Source organism: Fonsecaea pedrosoi, assembly GCF_000835455.1.
Source record: "Fonsecaea pedrosoi CBS 271.37 unplaced genomic scaffold supercont1.3, whole genome shotgun sequence".
Lineage (NCBI taxonomy): Eukaryota > Fungi > Ascomycota > Eurotiomycetes > Chaetothyriales > Herpotrichiellaceae > Fonsecaea > Fonsecaea pedrosoi.
The window spans coordinates 883,641-899,927 of record NW_013550613.1 but is presented as its reverse complement, the minus strand read 5'-3'; the positions used below and the strand labels follow the sequence as shown (position 1 = coordinate 899,927).

The following is a 16,287-nucleotide window of genomic DNA, read 5'->3' as shown; positions in this document are numbered from 1 at the left end:
GCTTTTCCCGGTACTGCTACTTGCTCCTATGTACCATCTCCCTCTTTTTGCTCACTCACTGGCCCGCTTGCTTGCTTGCTTGCTTGCACGCCTTCTTACATGCTGAACTGGGATGAAATTCCACGTCGGTACTTGGATCTGAATTAGATGGGACGATATGGAAAATGAGGGACTCTCGTCCCTGCTCGTCTTCGCCAAGAAAGGGCGATCCATTCACACGAAACCCCAAACTTTCTTGTCGTGTCGTGACAGACTACCCGGTACGCACGCCCCTTAGTTTGTCCTAATCATTCCCGGCCCCCGCAACCATGGGTATTTGCAGTTCGCAGACGTTCCGAACCCAGCTAGCCAAAGCCAGTCTTTGGTGAGAGAAAAACCCCCCTTTGTTCTTTCTGGCTTATCAAGCCCTGTCGATGTTGTCGGTGTTGTACTTGACGTCCTGGCCGGCCCAGACGCCGCCGTCCCTGTTGGCCTTGATCCTTAGGCGGCGGACGCGCTTGACGTCCTCCTCGTTTTCGTGCGTGAGGTACCAGGTCCACACGTTAGCGATCCAGCTGGCGCCGATGGCGCCGGCGCACACGCCAAACGACGTCTTGTACCCGTTATGCGCGAAGCGGGACTGGAACAGCTGCGGGCCCACGACGCCGCCGACCTGGCCGATGCAGGACTGGAACGCGAGCGTGAAGGCCGTGCCCGTCGTGCCTGTCAGACTGGCGGATCGCCCTGTTTTGGTGATGGTCAGCAAGAGTGCTCTTTTTGGAGAGGGATGGAAAAAGGGAAAAAGACGAGGTTGGGTTGAGACGGGAATTTGAGGTGGGTGGATGGATACTCACATGCCCAGAATGGGATAAAGTAGACCGAGTAGAATGTGGTCCCGAATATGCATGCAATGTACGTCGCGTACCGGCTCACATTGAAGCAGAGCACGAGGAAAAACGCCAGGGCGCCCGCACAGATGATCATGATGAACTGCGGTCGCGTCATGTATGCTTTACTCAGAAACCACCCGGCGAAGATGATGGACAAGACCGTCGCCGCGGCTGGGGGAATGTTGAGCAGTTGGTTCCTGGGCAGGCCGGCGAAGCCTAGACTGGTCGTGACGGTGGGCAATTGCCATTGTAGGCCGTATCCGCCGAGGTTCATGAGGATCTGGGACAGGCAAAAGGCATAGGTGCGCGGGTCTTTCAGAGACGCCCACACTTCCTTCTTGCTGAATGCCGGGTCGTGGGTGCGAGGGGCGTTGTCCGTGAGTCGCGCCTCGAGGTATGCTTGTTCTCGTGGTGTGAGCCATTTCGATGACCGCTTGGACTTGGGGTAGTCCGGGAGTACCGCGTATACAACCCCGGCGAAGAGAATGGTGAACAGTCCTTCCAGAAGATAAACCCTGAAGGTTTGAAACTTGGTCAGCTTTTGAGGACGAATCAACCCGTGTGAGGAACGACTTACCACCGCCAAGCGCTCAAGCCGCTGAGGCCATTCATGTAAGAAATGCCATATGCGATCAGGGATCCAACGATCCCAGCGCAGTTTTGAAAGCCAAACATCCACATGATCGGTTTACCCATCTCATCGCTGCGGTACCAGCTGCAAAGTTGAGCGGCTAGACCAGGAAAAAGACCAGCTTCCATCATCCCCAAAAAGAACCGAGCTGCGTAGATGCCTTGTTTATTTTGAACGGCAGCATGACAGGCCAACACCTAAACAGCGAGAAATTTTTATGAGTCGAGTTGAACAGTAGTCAATAGGAGATACGCAACGGAACGACATACCAGGCCCCAGGTTGCAATGATCCGAGATTGCCATTTCCGTGGCGTCATTTTCTTCAACAGGAGATTGCTGGGGACCTCGAAGACAATGTAGCTGATCTGGCCGATATCGGTCAGCAATGCCTCTTGCTAATGCTGTATAGAATCCTCAATGGCCCTAGACTCACAAAGTAGATGGACTGGACCCAGTTATATTCGTCCGCTGTCATATTCAGCTCCTTTAGGATATTGCGGTCTTCCCCAACCTGGAGGACTTTGACGGTTGCAGCGTTGGTGTAATCAACATTTTTGAGCATGTACATGAGTCCGATCAAGAGGAGGAATCGTCTGTCGACCTTTCGCATGACCTTGCGGTCCTCCTCGGCGGTGAAGGATGCGAGAAGGGCCTCCCTGTCATTCTCAAGTCCTGATCCACTGGGGAACTCTACAACGGTCTGTTCGAGGTCTGCTTCTTTGGACTCGGGGTACGGGGTTGAGATCGTCATGGTTGGCAACAAGGATATTCACACACCCTGCGATTGGGAAAATGGCAGCTCAAGTTGAAGGATGGTTCTGAGAAGAACCCCGAAAACGGCTCTGGCGGGTGAAGTCTGCTCGTCTATCGATGCTCGGAGGTGATCTATAAGAAGGTGGATGACAAGCCAAGAAGATCGCTTTATCAACAGGGCTTGCGGAAACCTGATAGCATTGCGTGATAAAAAAGACCCTCGAGGCAGTTGACTCTCTTGATGGATACAAGCAACTTGGCAGCGAAGAGTATGACCTTGCAGGTCCTTTTGCCCCATCTTAGCGGTAGCTTTTTGCCCCCCTGCAGACTTGTCTAGACAGTTCTCACAAGCGTGAATCGACAAAAATGGAGAAGGCCGCGGTCAAGGGCCATTCTGGCTTTTGCAAGCTGCAAAATTCTGTCCTCGATAGACTCGTTAGCGTTGGGCGAGGCGACGTGGATGCGTGGATATGTGAATGGGACACATAAATGTAATGACAAGACAGTTTGTAATTACAACATGGTTTCTGCGTATTGGGGTAACCGCACCACACTGGACCGATACTCGCGTATACAATGGGGATGTTTCGGTCCACTGGTCGCTGGGTCGCTGGTGTAGTGGCCGCGTGTAGAACGTGCTGGGTCTTGCAGTGGAGAATCGGATAAACACGAGAAAGGCAGCAGTTAGTGCAACGGTCCATAGGTACATACTCATGCTGACCTTCTTGCCGTTGTCGCAGATGTCTCGGAAGGTCATTGTTCATTTCCCGCTTGCCATGGAGGATATGCCGAGGCCATCGATAAGATTTTTTCTTTTCTGAACGGTTCTGAGCACGCCATCTAGAAGAAGTGCTTGTGGCTTCTAATCTTGGGCTGATTCGTCCCATCGCGGCATGGATGCCGGCTGGAATGTTTGTTGAGGGATCTGCATGCTTGCCTCTCACATGGCAATGCCGGAGCCGCTATCGGAAGCAAATCATAGATCAGTAAAACCCCACGGACCACATGTTTCTCGTCGTATTCCAAAACGTGCAACGCGAGCCTGATGACTGAGACCAGGAACGCCAATCACTAGAGAATGCGTGGGAAGTCTGCTTGACTTGCTAAACAAGTTGTGCAAAATGCTCTTACGCGCGCACGCTCGAGAAAGACATAATTATACATGGTAGAGTTGAAGCTGTAGACGTGCGAGGTTGATCGTGGGAGGTTGAAGAGGCAGATGGACTTGAAATTGATGCCAAGCCCCAAAACGCGGAAAAAGCAACAACATTTTTCCGCCCCCGCAGGGTCCAATATGCGCTGTCATGCTACTCAACAACATCACCTGCGCGGCCTTCATTTCGCTCAAGATCATTTGTCTCTCGAAAGGGCCACCGAGCTGATATCAGCATTTCCCAGTGGCAGCACAGATACCTCAGGCCTTGACAGCTTCTGCAGTTCCGTTTTCTGGCCTCAGCGGCAACGTACTCTCCTCTCCTTTTTGCGTTTCTTCAGGCAATGCATCCTCCTTGTACACGTCGTACTTGTATTTGGCTCCTTCGTGATCCTGCCTGAGGCCCTTCTGTCCTGCGCCATATACCTTCTCGCGGGCTGTCAAGGGTTCGGCGTCGGCAGACTTGGGCGGTGGATACAAGCCACGTCGACGCAGTTCGGGAATCAGCAGGTCAACCACATCCTCGAAAGTCCCTGGGGTTGTGACGTAGGCGAGGTTGAATCCATCGAGATCTGCTTCTCTGATCCATCTCTCCATCTCATCTGCAACCTTCTGAGGGGTGCCCACGCCAACAGGCCCAAGACCACCGATCGCAGCCTTCTCGGCCACGACCCTCGGCGTCCATCTCGGCACATCAGGGCTTGTTGTCGTGAACGCGTCCAGCATACTTCTGACTTTGTGAGCCTCGGTCGAATCTGCAGCCGTGATGTCCTGGTCGAGAGGGATCTTGGAAATGTCGATTCCAGTCCATCCGGAGAACAACACGAGCCCTCCGATAGTCGAGGCATATTTCTTGGCCTCTGCCAACTTCTCTTGAGCCTCTTCTTCGGTTCGCCCAATGATTGGGGTGAATGTTCCAAAGAACTTGATGGATTGTGGATCACGGCCCTTTTCCTTGACCAGTTGGCGGATCTTGTCGATCTTGGGCCTGAGCACTAGCGGGCTATGTGACGAGACAAAGATTGCTTCCGCGTGTGTGGCAGCAAAAGCAGATCCCGCTGGGGAAGTGCCGGCCTGGAAGAGAAATGGTGTTCGCTGAGGCGATGGATCCACGATATGTCGAGAGTCCAGGTTGAAATATTTTCCATGGTGATGAATCGTTCGCACCTTGTCTGGGTCGATATATGTGTCCGCTTCGGGGTTTGGAGCGAGAGCGTCGTCTGCCCAAGAACCTTCCCAGAGCCTTGTGAGTAATTGTCAGCAATTATGCGCCAGTCTATCAGTGCGCGCTGATGTCGGTACTCACTTGTACAGGACTCTTAGATACTCGTCCGCCTGCAGGTACCGCTCATCATGGTCAATGGGGTTGTCCAGACCAATAGCCTTGAATGCCGCCTTTTTCCACGATGTCACAATATTCCAGCCAATGCGCCCATTGGTAAGATGGTCGAGAGTCGAAAAGCGCTTTGCCAGCAGGAACGGAGGCTCAAAGGTAGTCGACGCAGTGATGCCGAAGGCGAGATTCTTGGTCACCGCGGCCATCGCAGAGATAGGCTGTCGGTCTCATGGTTAGTTACCATTATCCCCCTGCGTTGATCTGCACGCGCCAACAACTTACGATGGTCGGATCGGTCATGGGCCATTGGGCAGCACGACGGATACAATTGTCGAGACTGTCTTCGTACGTATCATAGCCTCCATACGTGTCGGCGAGAAACAGGGCGTTGATGTCACCACGCTCCAGAATCTTTGCCAGCTCGATCCAGTAGTCGAGTTTCCTCTTTGTCGCCGACTTATCCTTGGGGTTCTATACATGCTTTCAGTCCCAGTGAACTCTTTCGGAAGAAGATTCAATGTCCATCTCAGGGCAAAGAAGAACTGACCTTCCATTGACCGGGTGATAGATGTCCCACTGTTGACATATCAAATGCATTGAGCAGGATTTGTTTCTTCACTGGCTCTTGAGAGCCGTTGGCATCTTGGAGGGAACCCATATCGATTGGAGCTTTACTGGCCACGCAGACAACGACGTGAAGCAAATTGATGAAGAGGTTCACTTTGCCAAAATCCGACACATTTTCTCGAAGGAATGCTATCTCCAACTCTATGGTCCCATGTCCGGTCTCGCACCCGAAAACTGCAGGTGTAAACACTGTGCCCCTCAGGTGAGTTTACGCATCATCATCCTCCACCACCACCGCTACCCTCGCCCGTCACTCCACAAGAGAGTCGCCGGATCCGAGTCACCGCATGCATGCAAAGACGTGCTTGGACGTGTAAAGAGATCTTCGCCACGCCTTGATGATGCCCAGGATCGGCAAGCAAGCAAAGGGTTCTCCGCTCTGCGACCAAGGGCCGCCAGCCCTGAGCGGGCGCTATTGCGTGATTTTAGGTCCGATTCCACGATTTCCCTCCCCCATCCCAACCGCAACGCTTTAGCTGTGTAACAAAGTCGGAGTATCTGGGATTGGATCTGACTTGGATATCCACACATTGAAACAGGGTTCACAGAGATAAGAGCAGGGCCGGTGGAAAATCCCGTACGAGAAAATTCTTCCCAGCGAGACGTGGGTGGTTCATTTTCAGTTCGGAACAAGAGGGGAGAAGAGATAAACAAGATACCCGCTTTGGAGAGAGCTTCGCGTTCCTTTTTTTTCTTTTTTTTCAAATGACAATGGACCTAACTAGCAGTATTTGTATTTTTGAGTGGGTACTTTTGTATATGTACAGTACCTAGTACTAGGTAAGTAATATGGTAAATCTCGTCACTAATCTGGTACCATTCCATTACATGACTACTTAGGTACCTACTTGGGTAGTTACCTACATACCCCTGTACCTGGCTGAATCCAAGAGTCGCCATGAGGGGCCGTCGATGTTCAATGTCCCATACGTGGATAGTATGCGTTTACGCCTCTAGGATCTTTGTGGGAGGGAACTCTTGAATGAGGCGAGGTGTGTCGTCGACTGGAGACACCTGTTGTTCGGACCCTAGATGGTGGTGGTTGGGTGGATACTCCTCGTCAATCTCGTCGGCGGGGGTTCTGTGAACAGAAGAAACAAGAGTCAGTCAAAGTCAGTGAGTGGTTTGATATTGTAAGTTGGGGATCCGATAATAACAGAGGGTGATATTTTTTGTATGTGAAGGGACAAAGGGAGATCTGTCATACCTTCGTCTCTTGATATACCACGAGATCCAGTGTGCAAACAACATCAGGCAGATGGCGTTGCCGAGCACAAAGGGGTAACCCTTGACGAATCTCGGGGCGTCGACCGTCTTGAAGACCAGCAGCGGGGTCCACGCCGTGGTGGACTGCGAGACCGTGTTGATCAGCACGAGCGTAAAAGCCCGCTCGGCCGGCGAGTAGCGCAGCTGGGTGTTGACCCAGCCGTAGAGGACGCTCGACATGGCGACGGCCGAGTACGTGGTCATGAAGGCGAACCACAGGGCCGACTCGGGCACGTTCCACACTACGAGGATGATGAGCCCGATGCTGTTCCACACGTGGGCGACGGTGATGGCCCACGCGGGGCCCCAGAGGAGATCCGACGAGAAGCAGACGAAGAGGACGTAGAAGATGCCCAGGGCCGGCGAGATGGCGCCCAGCTGGTTGAGCCGCCCGGCCGAGTACCGCTTCAGGCTCTTGAGCCACAGCAGGTAGCCGCCCGACGACGTGTTGATGCTGCCGTTCCAGAAGAAGATGTCGAGCAGCAGGAACGCCCACACCTGCCACGACATGGCCGCCTTTTTCAGCGTCCCCAGCGTGAAGTGTCCGGACGTGGCGTGGCCCGTCCGCTCGAGCCGCTTCTTCGCGACCGCGAGGTCGTGGTCCTTGATGAACAGCCGATTCGGAATGTCCGGCGTGCCGGGGAGGAGGAAGTAACCCAAAAAGCCGACGGGGATGGTTATCAGAGCACAGATGATGTACCTGTCGGGAGAAGACTCGGGTTAGCAATGTCTTTTGAGAGAACGCGTAGTGGAACGAAGAGCGTGTCGGTAAGAAACGTACATCCATCGCCAGCCGGCCAGTCCTGCAACCCCTTCCAATTGCTCCGAAGCGGCAGACTGTAGGAGAGCGGCAGTGAGGGTTCCGAGGGTCAGGCCAACATAGAAGAAGCCGCCTCGACGAGCTATCTCATGTCCACGATACCACGAACCGAAGATGAAATGGACGGCGGGAAAATATGCGGCCTGTCACCCGCGTTAGTCTTTTGCGCGCAAGTAGTCCTGCTGTCACTGACCTCAAACCAGCCGACCAAGAACCGGTATGCCATCAGCTCAGCATAGCTATTGACCCGATATTGCAACAAGGTGAAGACCCCCCACAGGATATCCAGTAGAGGGACTAGCCAGTGCATGGGTATGCGAGTGAAGAGGAACATGAATGGAATCTGGCCCAGAACGGCACCGACGACATAGATGGTCTGGACATGGACCAGTTCGTTGCCATTGAAGCCCTGATTTGACGAATGAGAATTCTTGAAAGACACCAAAGATTTCAAGGAGTCATTTCGTGATACTCACCAAGTCTTCCTTGAGGCCTGCGACGTATGCATTGTCTAGAGACTTGATCAGCAACCATAGCCCCGAGTATCCTCGCCGTGGGGTTGAGGTGGCTCACTGATATTTGCCTGGTCGATATACTTGACCCAGTACGCTAGAAAGACATAGGGCACAATCAGGAGATCGAGTTTGGTGATGAGCTTGCGTTCCTCCTTTGTGTCATCTGGCGAGAACCAGCGGATCTGGTACCATTTTCGAGGACCTGTCGTCTTGTCCATGTTCGTTGGCTCCAGCGTTCCAGATCAATGCAGTCTCAGCCCTCGCATCTACCTTTTTTCGAAGGCCTCTGAGGGCAATTTTTCTCTCATATACCCATGTCCCGTCACCGTGACGACGCGGTCAAGGATCTGACCGTGGGAGGATCGCCTTCGCCTCCTGACGACATGTCGCCGTTGAATGGCGAATCCATGTAACCACGAGGACTAGCTGCCTCAATGACCTCCCCCCTGGCTTAGTAGTTGCATTGTCATCGCTGCAGCTCTAGACAAAGTGACAGCCGGTGTGAATGGGGATCCGAAACCATGGCCCTGGCTCTTTCTCGCTCTGTATCCTCTTCTCGTCGATCCGCTTGTGTGTGTGTGTGTGTGTGTGTGTATCAAACCCCCCACCCTCGTATGTATCGTCAGGTAAAATGGTCAGGGGGTGGGAAAACGGTGTGGCCAATACAAAGAACTGGGAAAAAACCCCCAATACTATCTGATCAATAATGTCGTCCAACTCCGAATGTTGCCCGTTTTACCCTTGGGACGACAAACGTCTTGACGGCTGTGGATTCTGGATCGATGGTGTCAAATAGTGGGTCGTGTTCGTGATGGGCCGCAATCCCTTTCCCTTTCTCTGACAGCGCCGGGTATGGATACCCACGAGTCAATAGTCGTCAACATGTGAGGATCTCGCGAAAGAGGACCGGCACATGAAACGAGCAGGGTGTATAATCTTCATGTCTACACTGGTCAGTTCTGGTGTTGTACTCGTTTCCCAAGAAGGCGTTCCAAGAACAAACCGCACAACATGGCCAATGTCGATGTTATAGATCCATTCCAGGTCAGCGCGGTCAGCAACGGCGAACCCAACAACCACCAGTATCTCGAACAAGAACAGTCACAGCCGAGGCTGAAGAAAGAGGCACTGGTGGTGGTAGAGGAGAGCAACCCAGCTGAGGCCTTGGACAGTGCCAGGCCCCTTGAGGAGACGCCCAAGATCGAGACACAGCCTGACGGTCGCCCTGCAAACACCCTCCATGAAGCATATCCCAAATCCAATGTACAGCTTCTTGACCATCACATTGACGAGGGGAGAAGTCTAAAGGTCGTCATCATCGGCGCCGGGCTGTCTGGTATCCTCGCCGGGATATTACTGCCAGTCAAGGTTCCCAAGATTGAACTAATCATCCTCGAAAAGAACGACGACGTGGTACGTATGCTGCAGAACCTCTCCCCCCTTTCTCCCCCTCAACTTTGCTAAACTACTCGTTTCAATTCGCCAGGGAGGGACATGGCTGGAGAACGTATATCCAGGCGTCAGATGTGACATTCCCTCACATGTCTATCAGTCGACCTTTACTCCATTCACTCAATGGTCGCAACAATTTGCCGAGGGCCATGAGATCCTGCACTACTGGCAGACCCAGGCCAGGAAGTACGACGTCTACAAGTACATCAAGTTTGGCCGGCGGGTCCAGGACGTTGACTGGAACGACCAAGACGGCCAGTGGACCATCACCGGGGTGAATCCCAAGACCGGCGAGTCTTTCACGGAGAAAGCAGACTTTGTGTTGCCGGCCATAGGCCGTTTCAACGACTGGAGGCTCCCGGCGTACCCTGGAGTGTCCGACTATCAGGGTCACCTTCGACATACCTCGAACTGGGACCCGTCGTTCGATCCCAAGGGCAAGAAGATCGCCATCATCGGCAACGGGGCCAGCGGGATCCAGGTGCTCCCGAATCTGCAGCCCCTTGCGAAGCACATTGACCACTACGCCCGGAGCAGGACGTGGATTGCCGGCTCGTGGGCCGGCGACGAGCGCACTTTCGAGCCGCAGTGGTACTCGGAGGAGCAGAAAAAGGAGTTTCTCGACCCGGAGAAGTACCTCAAGTTCCGCAAGGAGCTCGAGGACAAGTACTGGCGACGGTTCCCGTCGACGTTCCGCGGGTCCGAGGAGAACCTCGCGATGCGCGACCGCTTCATCCAGATCATGGCGCAGCGGCTGGCCAAGAAGCCCGAGCTGCTCGACCTCCTCGTGCCAGACTTCAGTCCAAACTGTCGCCGCCTCACGCCGGGGCCGGGCTACCTCGAGGCCCTGACGGCCGACAACGTCACGCTGATCCAGGACCCCATCAAGCGCTTCACCGCCACGGGCATCGAGACCGCGACGGGCGAACACCGCGAGGTGGACGCGGTCCTGTGCGCGACGGGCGCCGCCATCGACTTTGTGCCGCCCTTCAACGTGCGCGCCCGCGGGGTGAATCTCAAAGAAGCGTGGCGGCCACTGGGCGACGGGGAGAAAGTCGACTCCAGCCACTTCGGCTGGCCGTACACGTACCTGGGGCTGGCGGTGCCCGACGTGCCCAACCTCCTGTTCATCCACGGGCCGCACGGGGCGGGACCGTCGGGAACCGTCCCGCACAGCGTCGAGGTCCAGGTGACGTACTACGCGAAGCTGCTGCGCAAGGTGTCGACGCAGGGCATCAAGGCCATGTGGCCGTCGCGGCGGGCGGCCGACGACTTTGTCGCCTACGCCGACGCCTTCTTCCCCACCACCGTGCTGACCGACAACTGCAGCTCGTGGGCCAACGGCGGCAAGCCGGGCGGGCGCGTCCACGGCGTCTGGCCCGGGAGTGCCGGACACGTCACCCTGGTGCGCAAGGAGCCGCGCTGGGAGGACTGGGAGTACGAGTATCTGCACGAGAGCGGCAACCGGCTCATTGGCTGGTTTGGCAATGGGTGGACGAAGAAGGAGAGGGACGACACTGAGGACATGACGCCGTATCTGCAGCTCGAGGGCACCGTAGATCTAAGACTGCTGCATGAGAAGTGGTGGGAATAGTACCAACTCAATCTCTCTCTCTCTTTGTTCGTGCCCCTGAGAAGCAAGATCCATCCATTGGAAATATCCAGACAAGGCGTGGAGATTCAGGACCTCAGAATAAAAACTCACAAGTCCTGGTTCGTTCTAGTTCTATAATTTTTTGGTGGGGGAATCACAATACAACCATCATTTGTTTCCAGATCGGTGCCTTTCGGGCATATTTCACTTGACCCTGACCACCAATCTGCCCCCACTGATTTCACCCCTACGCATCGAATCCAAAGCATCATTGACGGCGTCGAATCCTTCCCTCACCCCCAAGATCGTGGGAGGCACCAAAAGACCTTGTGCCAGTAGTCGCTCAAGCCAGAGCATCAGTGCCTCCCCCAGTTCCGGGATCTCGTGGAAGACTTTGATCGGCACGGTGTGGAAGTTGATATTGGCTGGTGGCGACTCCTTCGGCAGCCCGGTCAAACCTACTAGGTGGGCGGCAGGGCGCGCTGCGTCTACCCCTAGTGTCTTTGTCGGCACACTCGTCGAATCGTCGTCGATGGGGTCGGCGTGCCGTTCTAGGCACTGCAGTAAGTGTTTGGCGGTGTCTCGTCCAACTGTGTCGACGGCAAATCGAAGTCTGTTTTTCGTCACGGATCTTGTTATCTCAATCGCCCTCTCCGGATTGTGGTTGTCAACAACGATATCCGGCTTGGTCTTCGGAGCTGACGACACAGTCAGAGCATGTTTCCGGCAGTCCATAATGCTGATTGTCCGTAGCCCAAGAAGCCTGGCAATCTGGTTGAGCATAAAAGCACTAGTAGAAGAACCCCCCCAGATAGCGAGCCAATCCCCTGGTTGAGCCTTCTCAGCCTTGTTGATTCCATCCAAGCACTCCGATCTGATGTCTTCTGGAAGTCGCTGAGGGTCCAATTGTCTCAATATAGAGAGGAGATCCGGTCCATTTGCTACTTTGGAGAAGTCGAGCCCAACACAAATACCGAGACACAGAGCTGCAGCGACGAAAGCCACACCTAGCGCTGCCCCCGATTCTGGAGCTATGTTGGGTGGCAGTCGGCAAGTATTGAAGTCGGTGGCGACGACACATTGCTGGTACGCGGCTTTGCGAAGGTCTCTATAGTCGGTGGAAATGACAATGACCAAGTCGCCAGGTTTGAACCGTGAATCCCGCTTCGGACTTACGGCAACCTCTCCTACAAGCTCACGACCTGATATGTAAGGTAGTTGTGGGATGCCGAAGTTGAAATCCCTAACGTGTGTTAGTAACAAAGACAAGCGGCTCCTCTCCAACAGGCCAGGGATTTCTTTACGGTGCTTTCCAATCAATCGGGTTGAGACCGATCACTCTATTCCAGACCAGAAGTTCTCGGCTATCCAAAAGCGATGGGATGGGGTGATCTATCACCTCTGCGTAAGGCTGTTTGGGCCCATGGAGCAGCAGGGCACGCTGTTGCGTTGAGATATTCGGCAATGATGAAGAGGAAGACGATGATTTTGACGAGGGGTTTTCAATCTCTTTGACGGTAAACTCGACGTTGATCTCTTTGGCTGTACTCGTGGTCCTCAAAGACCGGAAGAGTCGAACGATACCCATGGCTGCTGCAACGTGAATCAGGTGTGCTGCTCAGTACTGTTCAGTGCCAAATGCAAGATATTCCGTCCGCCAGATCATGAAGTCGACCCAGAATTTTGGACAACTAATCTGAAAAGCGAGATCGGATACCGGCAGCCACTCCGGGCATCTCATCGTAAGCAATATTGGTACGAGTCTTGTAAAGACTTTGACACAGGGTTTTCAAGACCTGTTGGTATTGGAGATGCAGGTATCGCGTATCGCTTGGTAAGAAAGAGGGGGTTATCCGCTTTCATGTACAATGAATACCTTGCTCACGGTACTGATGCTGCGATTGAACGACCCTATGTCGTGCTCAGACTCCGCCGTCGCGACATCGCCCAACTCTCCCATGCGCGCCTAACTGCGGTTCCAAGACGAACATGTCCGCCCCGAGGTCCTCTAGATGGATCTTTTCCGCCCCAGCGAGTTGGTAAACATTGATTACCAGAACAAGATTTTGCTCTCACGTTCAGGCCATGCTGAAGCAGGTTGGTCACCCAGAAGAGCCGATAACCAGAATCCGCACATGGTCCACTTTCACTTGCAGAAGCATTCCAAGAGGATGGTTTGGAGAAGTGCGGAAACGGTTCTCGTATTGCGTGCTATTGAAGACAATGACGCGATCCAGTTCTTGGGTCAAGGGTCAGCGCCGCACAAGTGACCGCAAGCGAGAGACCAAAGGGTAATACTTGGCCAAGAAGATATCTTGATGCTGATGTCGAGCACCAGAGGAGATTGTGAGCCGACATTCAGACGTTGAAGCACCGAGAGACAAGATAACAGTCCGTCGTCTGTGATAGCAAACATGGCGGCAGAGGTTGGAAGTGCGCAGGCAAATGCGGCCAATGGTACGAATGGCAGCACGCGGCTTGGCGGCGGAACCAAGAAGCAACTCATCCTCAACGCCTTCGCCATGAACACGCCTGGTCATCTTTCACCCGGGCTTTGGCGACATCCTCGAAACAAAACATACAACTATAAGAAATTGGATTTCTGGACAGACCTTGCTAGACTTTTGGATGAGGCTGGTTTCCATGCCTTGTTTCTTGCCGATGTCCTCGGAGCTTATGATGGTAGGTGGAGCAAACCAGGACAATCGTCCTTCTCCTGTGTTGTATAGACATTTCCAATCACCCTCAACCTCCCTTTTTCAGCCTCTGCACGATCCTGCAACCCTACTCTATTCCGCATCCCTTGAGTGTCCTTCTGTGCTGGCAAATATGGGCTCCTGGATCAAGAAAATGGATAGAAATGAACACAAGCTGAAGGCAAAATAGTCTACAAAGGTCCAGCCAATGCAGGTCCCGCCCTGGGATCTGGCGCCCAGTTTCCTGTCAACGACCCGCTATACCTAGTCCCCGCCATGGCCGCGGTGACGAAGAACCTTGCGTTTGGAATCACCGCCAGTACAACTTATGAGCAACCGTATTCTCTTGCCAGACGGTTCTCGACAGTGGATCATCTGAGCAACGGGCGTGTGGCTTGGAACATTGTGACCTCTTACCTCGACAGTGCAGCTCGCAATTTTGGTCTGTCCCAACAGGTCGAACATGATGCGCGGTACGAGCTAGCAGATGAGTACATGGAGGTCTTGTACAAGCTGTGGGAGGGTAGCTGGCGTGGGGACGCCGTAGTGGCGGACAAGGAGACTGGAGTCTATGCGCTGGGTGAACGAGTTCGACAAATTAACCACAAGGGCAAGCACTTCAATGTCCCCGGTCCTCACATCTGCGAACCCTCCCCGCAACGCACACCCTTCCTCTTCCAAGCAGGAACCTCCAAGAGTGGGCGAGTATTTGGTGCTAAGCACGCAGAAGTGATATTCGCCGGAGCGCAACTGCCGGAAAAACTCAAGCCCTCGGTCGAAGCGATCCGTCAGCTAGCGCGTGAAGCTGGTCGAGATCCATATCATGTCAAGATCATTGCGAGCATGTGTGTCATCGTCGCTGAGACGGACGAGGCGGCTAAGAAGAAACAGGAGGAATTCCTTTCTTATGGAAATCGAGAGGGAGCCCTCGCACTGTTCGGGGGTTGGACTGGAGTGGATCTTTCCACTTACTCGGATGACGAAGATTTTCGGTTTGTCAAGATGCCTATGATCAACTCTATTGTCAATGGATGGGCAGACACAGTCCCGGGAAGTGAAAACCTGAAGTGGAACAAGTCGCGCATCGCTGACTACTTGTTATTGGGCGGCATGAACGCAAAGATAGTAGGATCACCCTCGACGGTGGCAGATGAGCTTGAACGCTGGGTGGAGGTGGCAGACGTGGATGGGTTCAACTTGTCTCATGTGGTGAACCCTGGCTCTTTCGAGGACATTATTGAGTTTCTGTTGCCCGAACTTCGAGCCAGGGGCCTTTTTCGAGCTGGACCCGAGAAGCAGGGGGCCACTGCCCGAGAGCAGTTTTTTGGAACACCTTGGCTGTTGAGTGACCATCCAGGAAGCAAGTTCAAGTGGGACATACACGATGAGACACCTCGATACTTGCAGGCGCAGTAGGAGGTGTTGTTGCTGTTGCTGTATGGAGGTCCTCCAGTCGGCGCAGCTTCGCACAAAAGGGTACGATTAGTTGAGGGATATGTTCTTTGTACCTTGCCATGTGCAGTTGTGGATACTAGAAGGTTGTCTCTGGTGTACCATGAATTGTCATCGGCGATGCAATGTGAGAAGTTGACAATGATGAGCCTTGTCGTCCAAGGGCCAGTCTTAACTAAATAAGTGCAGTGGGCCAAGCCTGGAGTAGCCACTGACAGCCTAGAAGGACTCGGCTAGGCGACAGGCAACAGGCGTCCCGTGGTACCCGTCCGACGCCGCCGTCGCTGTTTCTGACGTAGTGATTCGGTACGAGTTGCTATTCTAGTGGCTCACTAGACACTCGTAGGTTGGGGAAGCAGGCGGGCACTAATACCAACAGGTAGCTATCTCGCTTCTCACATTAACCACACACCACACTGCATGCCCTCAAGCATACCGAGTGGAAGCTATTAGAAGAGGGAATAGATGCTGCGTCGAGACAGGGTTGACTCACCGCCTCTACCGCTTGATACAAGAATCGCAAATAATGGAGAGCGGTGTTCGAGTTGAAATTTGTATGCGGGATGCCATGTCCTTGCTCATTGAATAGCAAATGAGTATCAAGGCGGCTTGACTTGTCACCATCTCATACAAATTAGTTCACATTCATCACTGAGAAAGAGCTTTGGCTTCCCCAATTCCTGACCGAGAATTGTGAGTTGAGACAAAGCTGACCGGTTACAGTAACCTCGACTATTCCTCTGCTCTGCCTCGTCAATCCTTTCAGCAGACAGCCAGACAATTGGCACCTTCGCAAGTCGGCACGTTGGCACGTCCTATATCGACACCGCCTTTTGATCTCCTTTCCCCCGCGCCCGACTAGAAACTCGGACTGCCCATGTTGTGGCATACGCTTGAACATGTCTGTGATATGTGACCAGTCAAGTCGCACACCCAAGAGAAAAAGAAACCCACACACCAATGGACGCTGGTGGGGGAGTCTATTCTTTACCCTGGACACATGGATACGAGCCAGCCAGGTGAAGCAATGCTGGTCTGTTGTGAGCAAGGAGCAGTCAGTGAGCATCAAGAATAATAGACGTTTGACGTAAGGAACTTCCCAGGCATGCGAGCAAGTCAGGCA

At 53.6% G+C, this 16,287-nt stretch overlaps 6 protein-coding genes across 6 annotated transcripts; 2 read left to right on the top strand and 4 right to left on the bottom strand.

Moving 5' to 3' along the window:
• Positions 1-400: 400 nt before the first annotated feature.
• Z517_04213 (uncharacterized protein) lies at positions 401-2,251 on the bottom strand (the record flags this gene model as incomplete). The annotated part of the gene is made up of 5 exons (XM_013429542.1): positions 401-723; positions 834-1,384; positions 1,447-1,697; positions 1,770-1,865; positions 1,934-2,251. 5 exons carry the CDS (start codon positions 2,249-2,251, stop codon positions 401-403), a joined length of 1,539 nt encoding a protein of 512 aa, XP_013284996.1.
• A 1,416-nt stretch (positions 2,252-3,667) lies between these two features.
• Z517_04212 (uncharacterized protein) lies at positions 3,668-5,400 on the bottom strand (the record flags this gene model as incomplete). Its single annotated transcript, XM_013429541.1, has 4 exons — positions 3,668-4,649; positions 4,713-4,960; positions 5,025-5,213; positions 5,290-5,400. 4 exons carry the CDS (start codon positions 5,398-5,400, stop codon positions 3,668-3,670), a joined length of 1,530 nt encoding a protein of 509 aa, XP_013284995.1.
• Positions 5,401-6,314: 914 nt separating this feature from the next.
• Z517_04211 (uncharacterized protein) lies at positions 6,315-8,188 on the bottom strand (the record flags this gene model as incomplete). Its single annotated transcript, XM_013429540.1, has 6 exons — positions 6,315-6,450; positions 6,577-7,335; positions 7,417-7,598; positions 7,649-7,864; positions 7,932-7,966; positions 8,029-8,188. 6 exons carry the CDS (start codon positions 8,186-8,188, stop codon positions 6,315-6,317), a joined length of 1,488 nt encoding a protein of 495 aa, XP_013284994.1.
• Positions 8,189-8,981: 793 nt separating this feature from the next.
• On the top strand, positions 8,982-11,016 carry Z517_04210 (uncharacterized protein; the record flags this gene model as incomplete). Its single annotated transcript, XM_013429539.1, has 2 exons — positions 8,982-9,383; positions 9,457-11,016. 2 exons carry the CDS (start codon positions 8,982-8,984, stop codon positions 11,014-11,016), a joined length of 1,962 nt encoding a protein of 653 aa, XP_013284993.1.
• Positions 11,017-11,220: 204 nt separating this feature from the next.
• On the bottom strand, positions 11,221-12,604 carry Z517_04209 (uncharacterized protein; the record flags this gene model as incomplete). The annotated part of the gene is made up of 2 exons (XM_013429538.1): positions 11,221-12,259; positions 12,321-12,604. The coding sequence occupies 2 exons, from the start codon at positions 12,602-12,604 to the stop codon at positions 11,221-11,223; spliced, it is 1,323 nt and encodes a 440-aa protein (XP_013284992.1).
• Positions 12,605-13,430: 826 nt separating this feature from the next.
• Z517_04208 (uncharacterized protein) lies at positions 13,431-15,128 on the top strand (the record flags this gene model as incomplete). The annotated part of the gene is made up of 2 exons (XM_013429537.1): positions 13,431-13,698; positions 13,903-15,128. The coding sequence occupies 2 exons, from the start codon at positions 13,431-13,433 to the stop codon at positions 15,126-15,128; spliced, it is 1,494 nt and encodes a 497-aa protein (XP_013284991.1).
• Between the last annotated feature and the right edge of the window lie 1,159 nt (positions 15,129-16,287).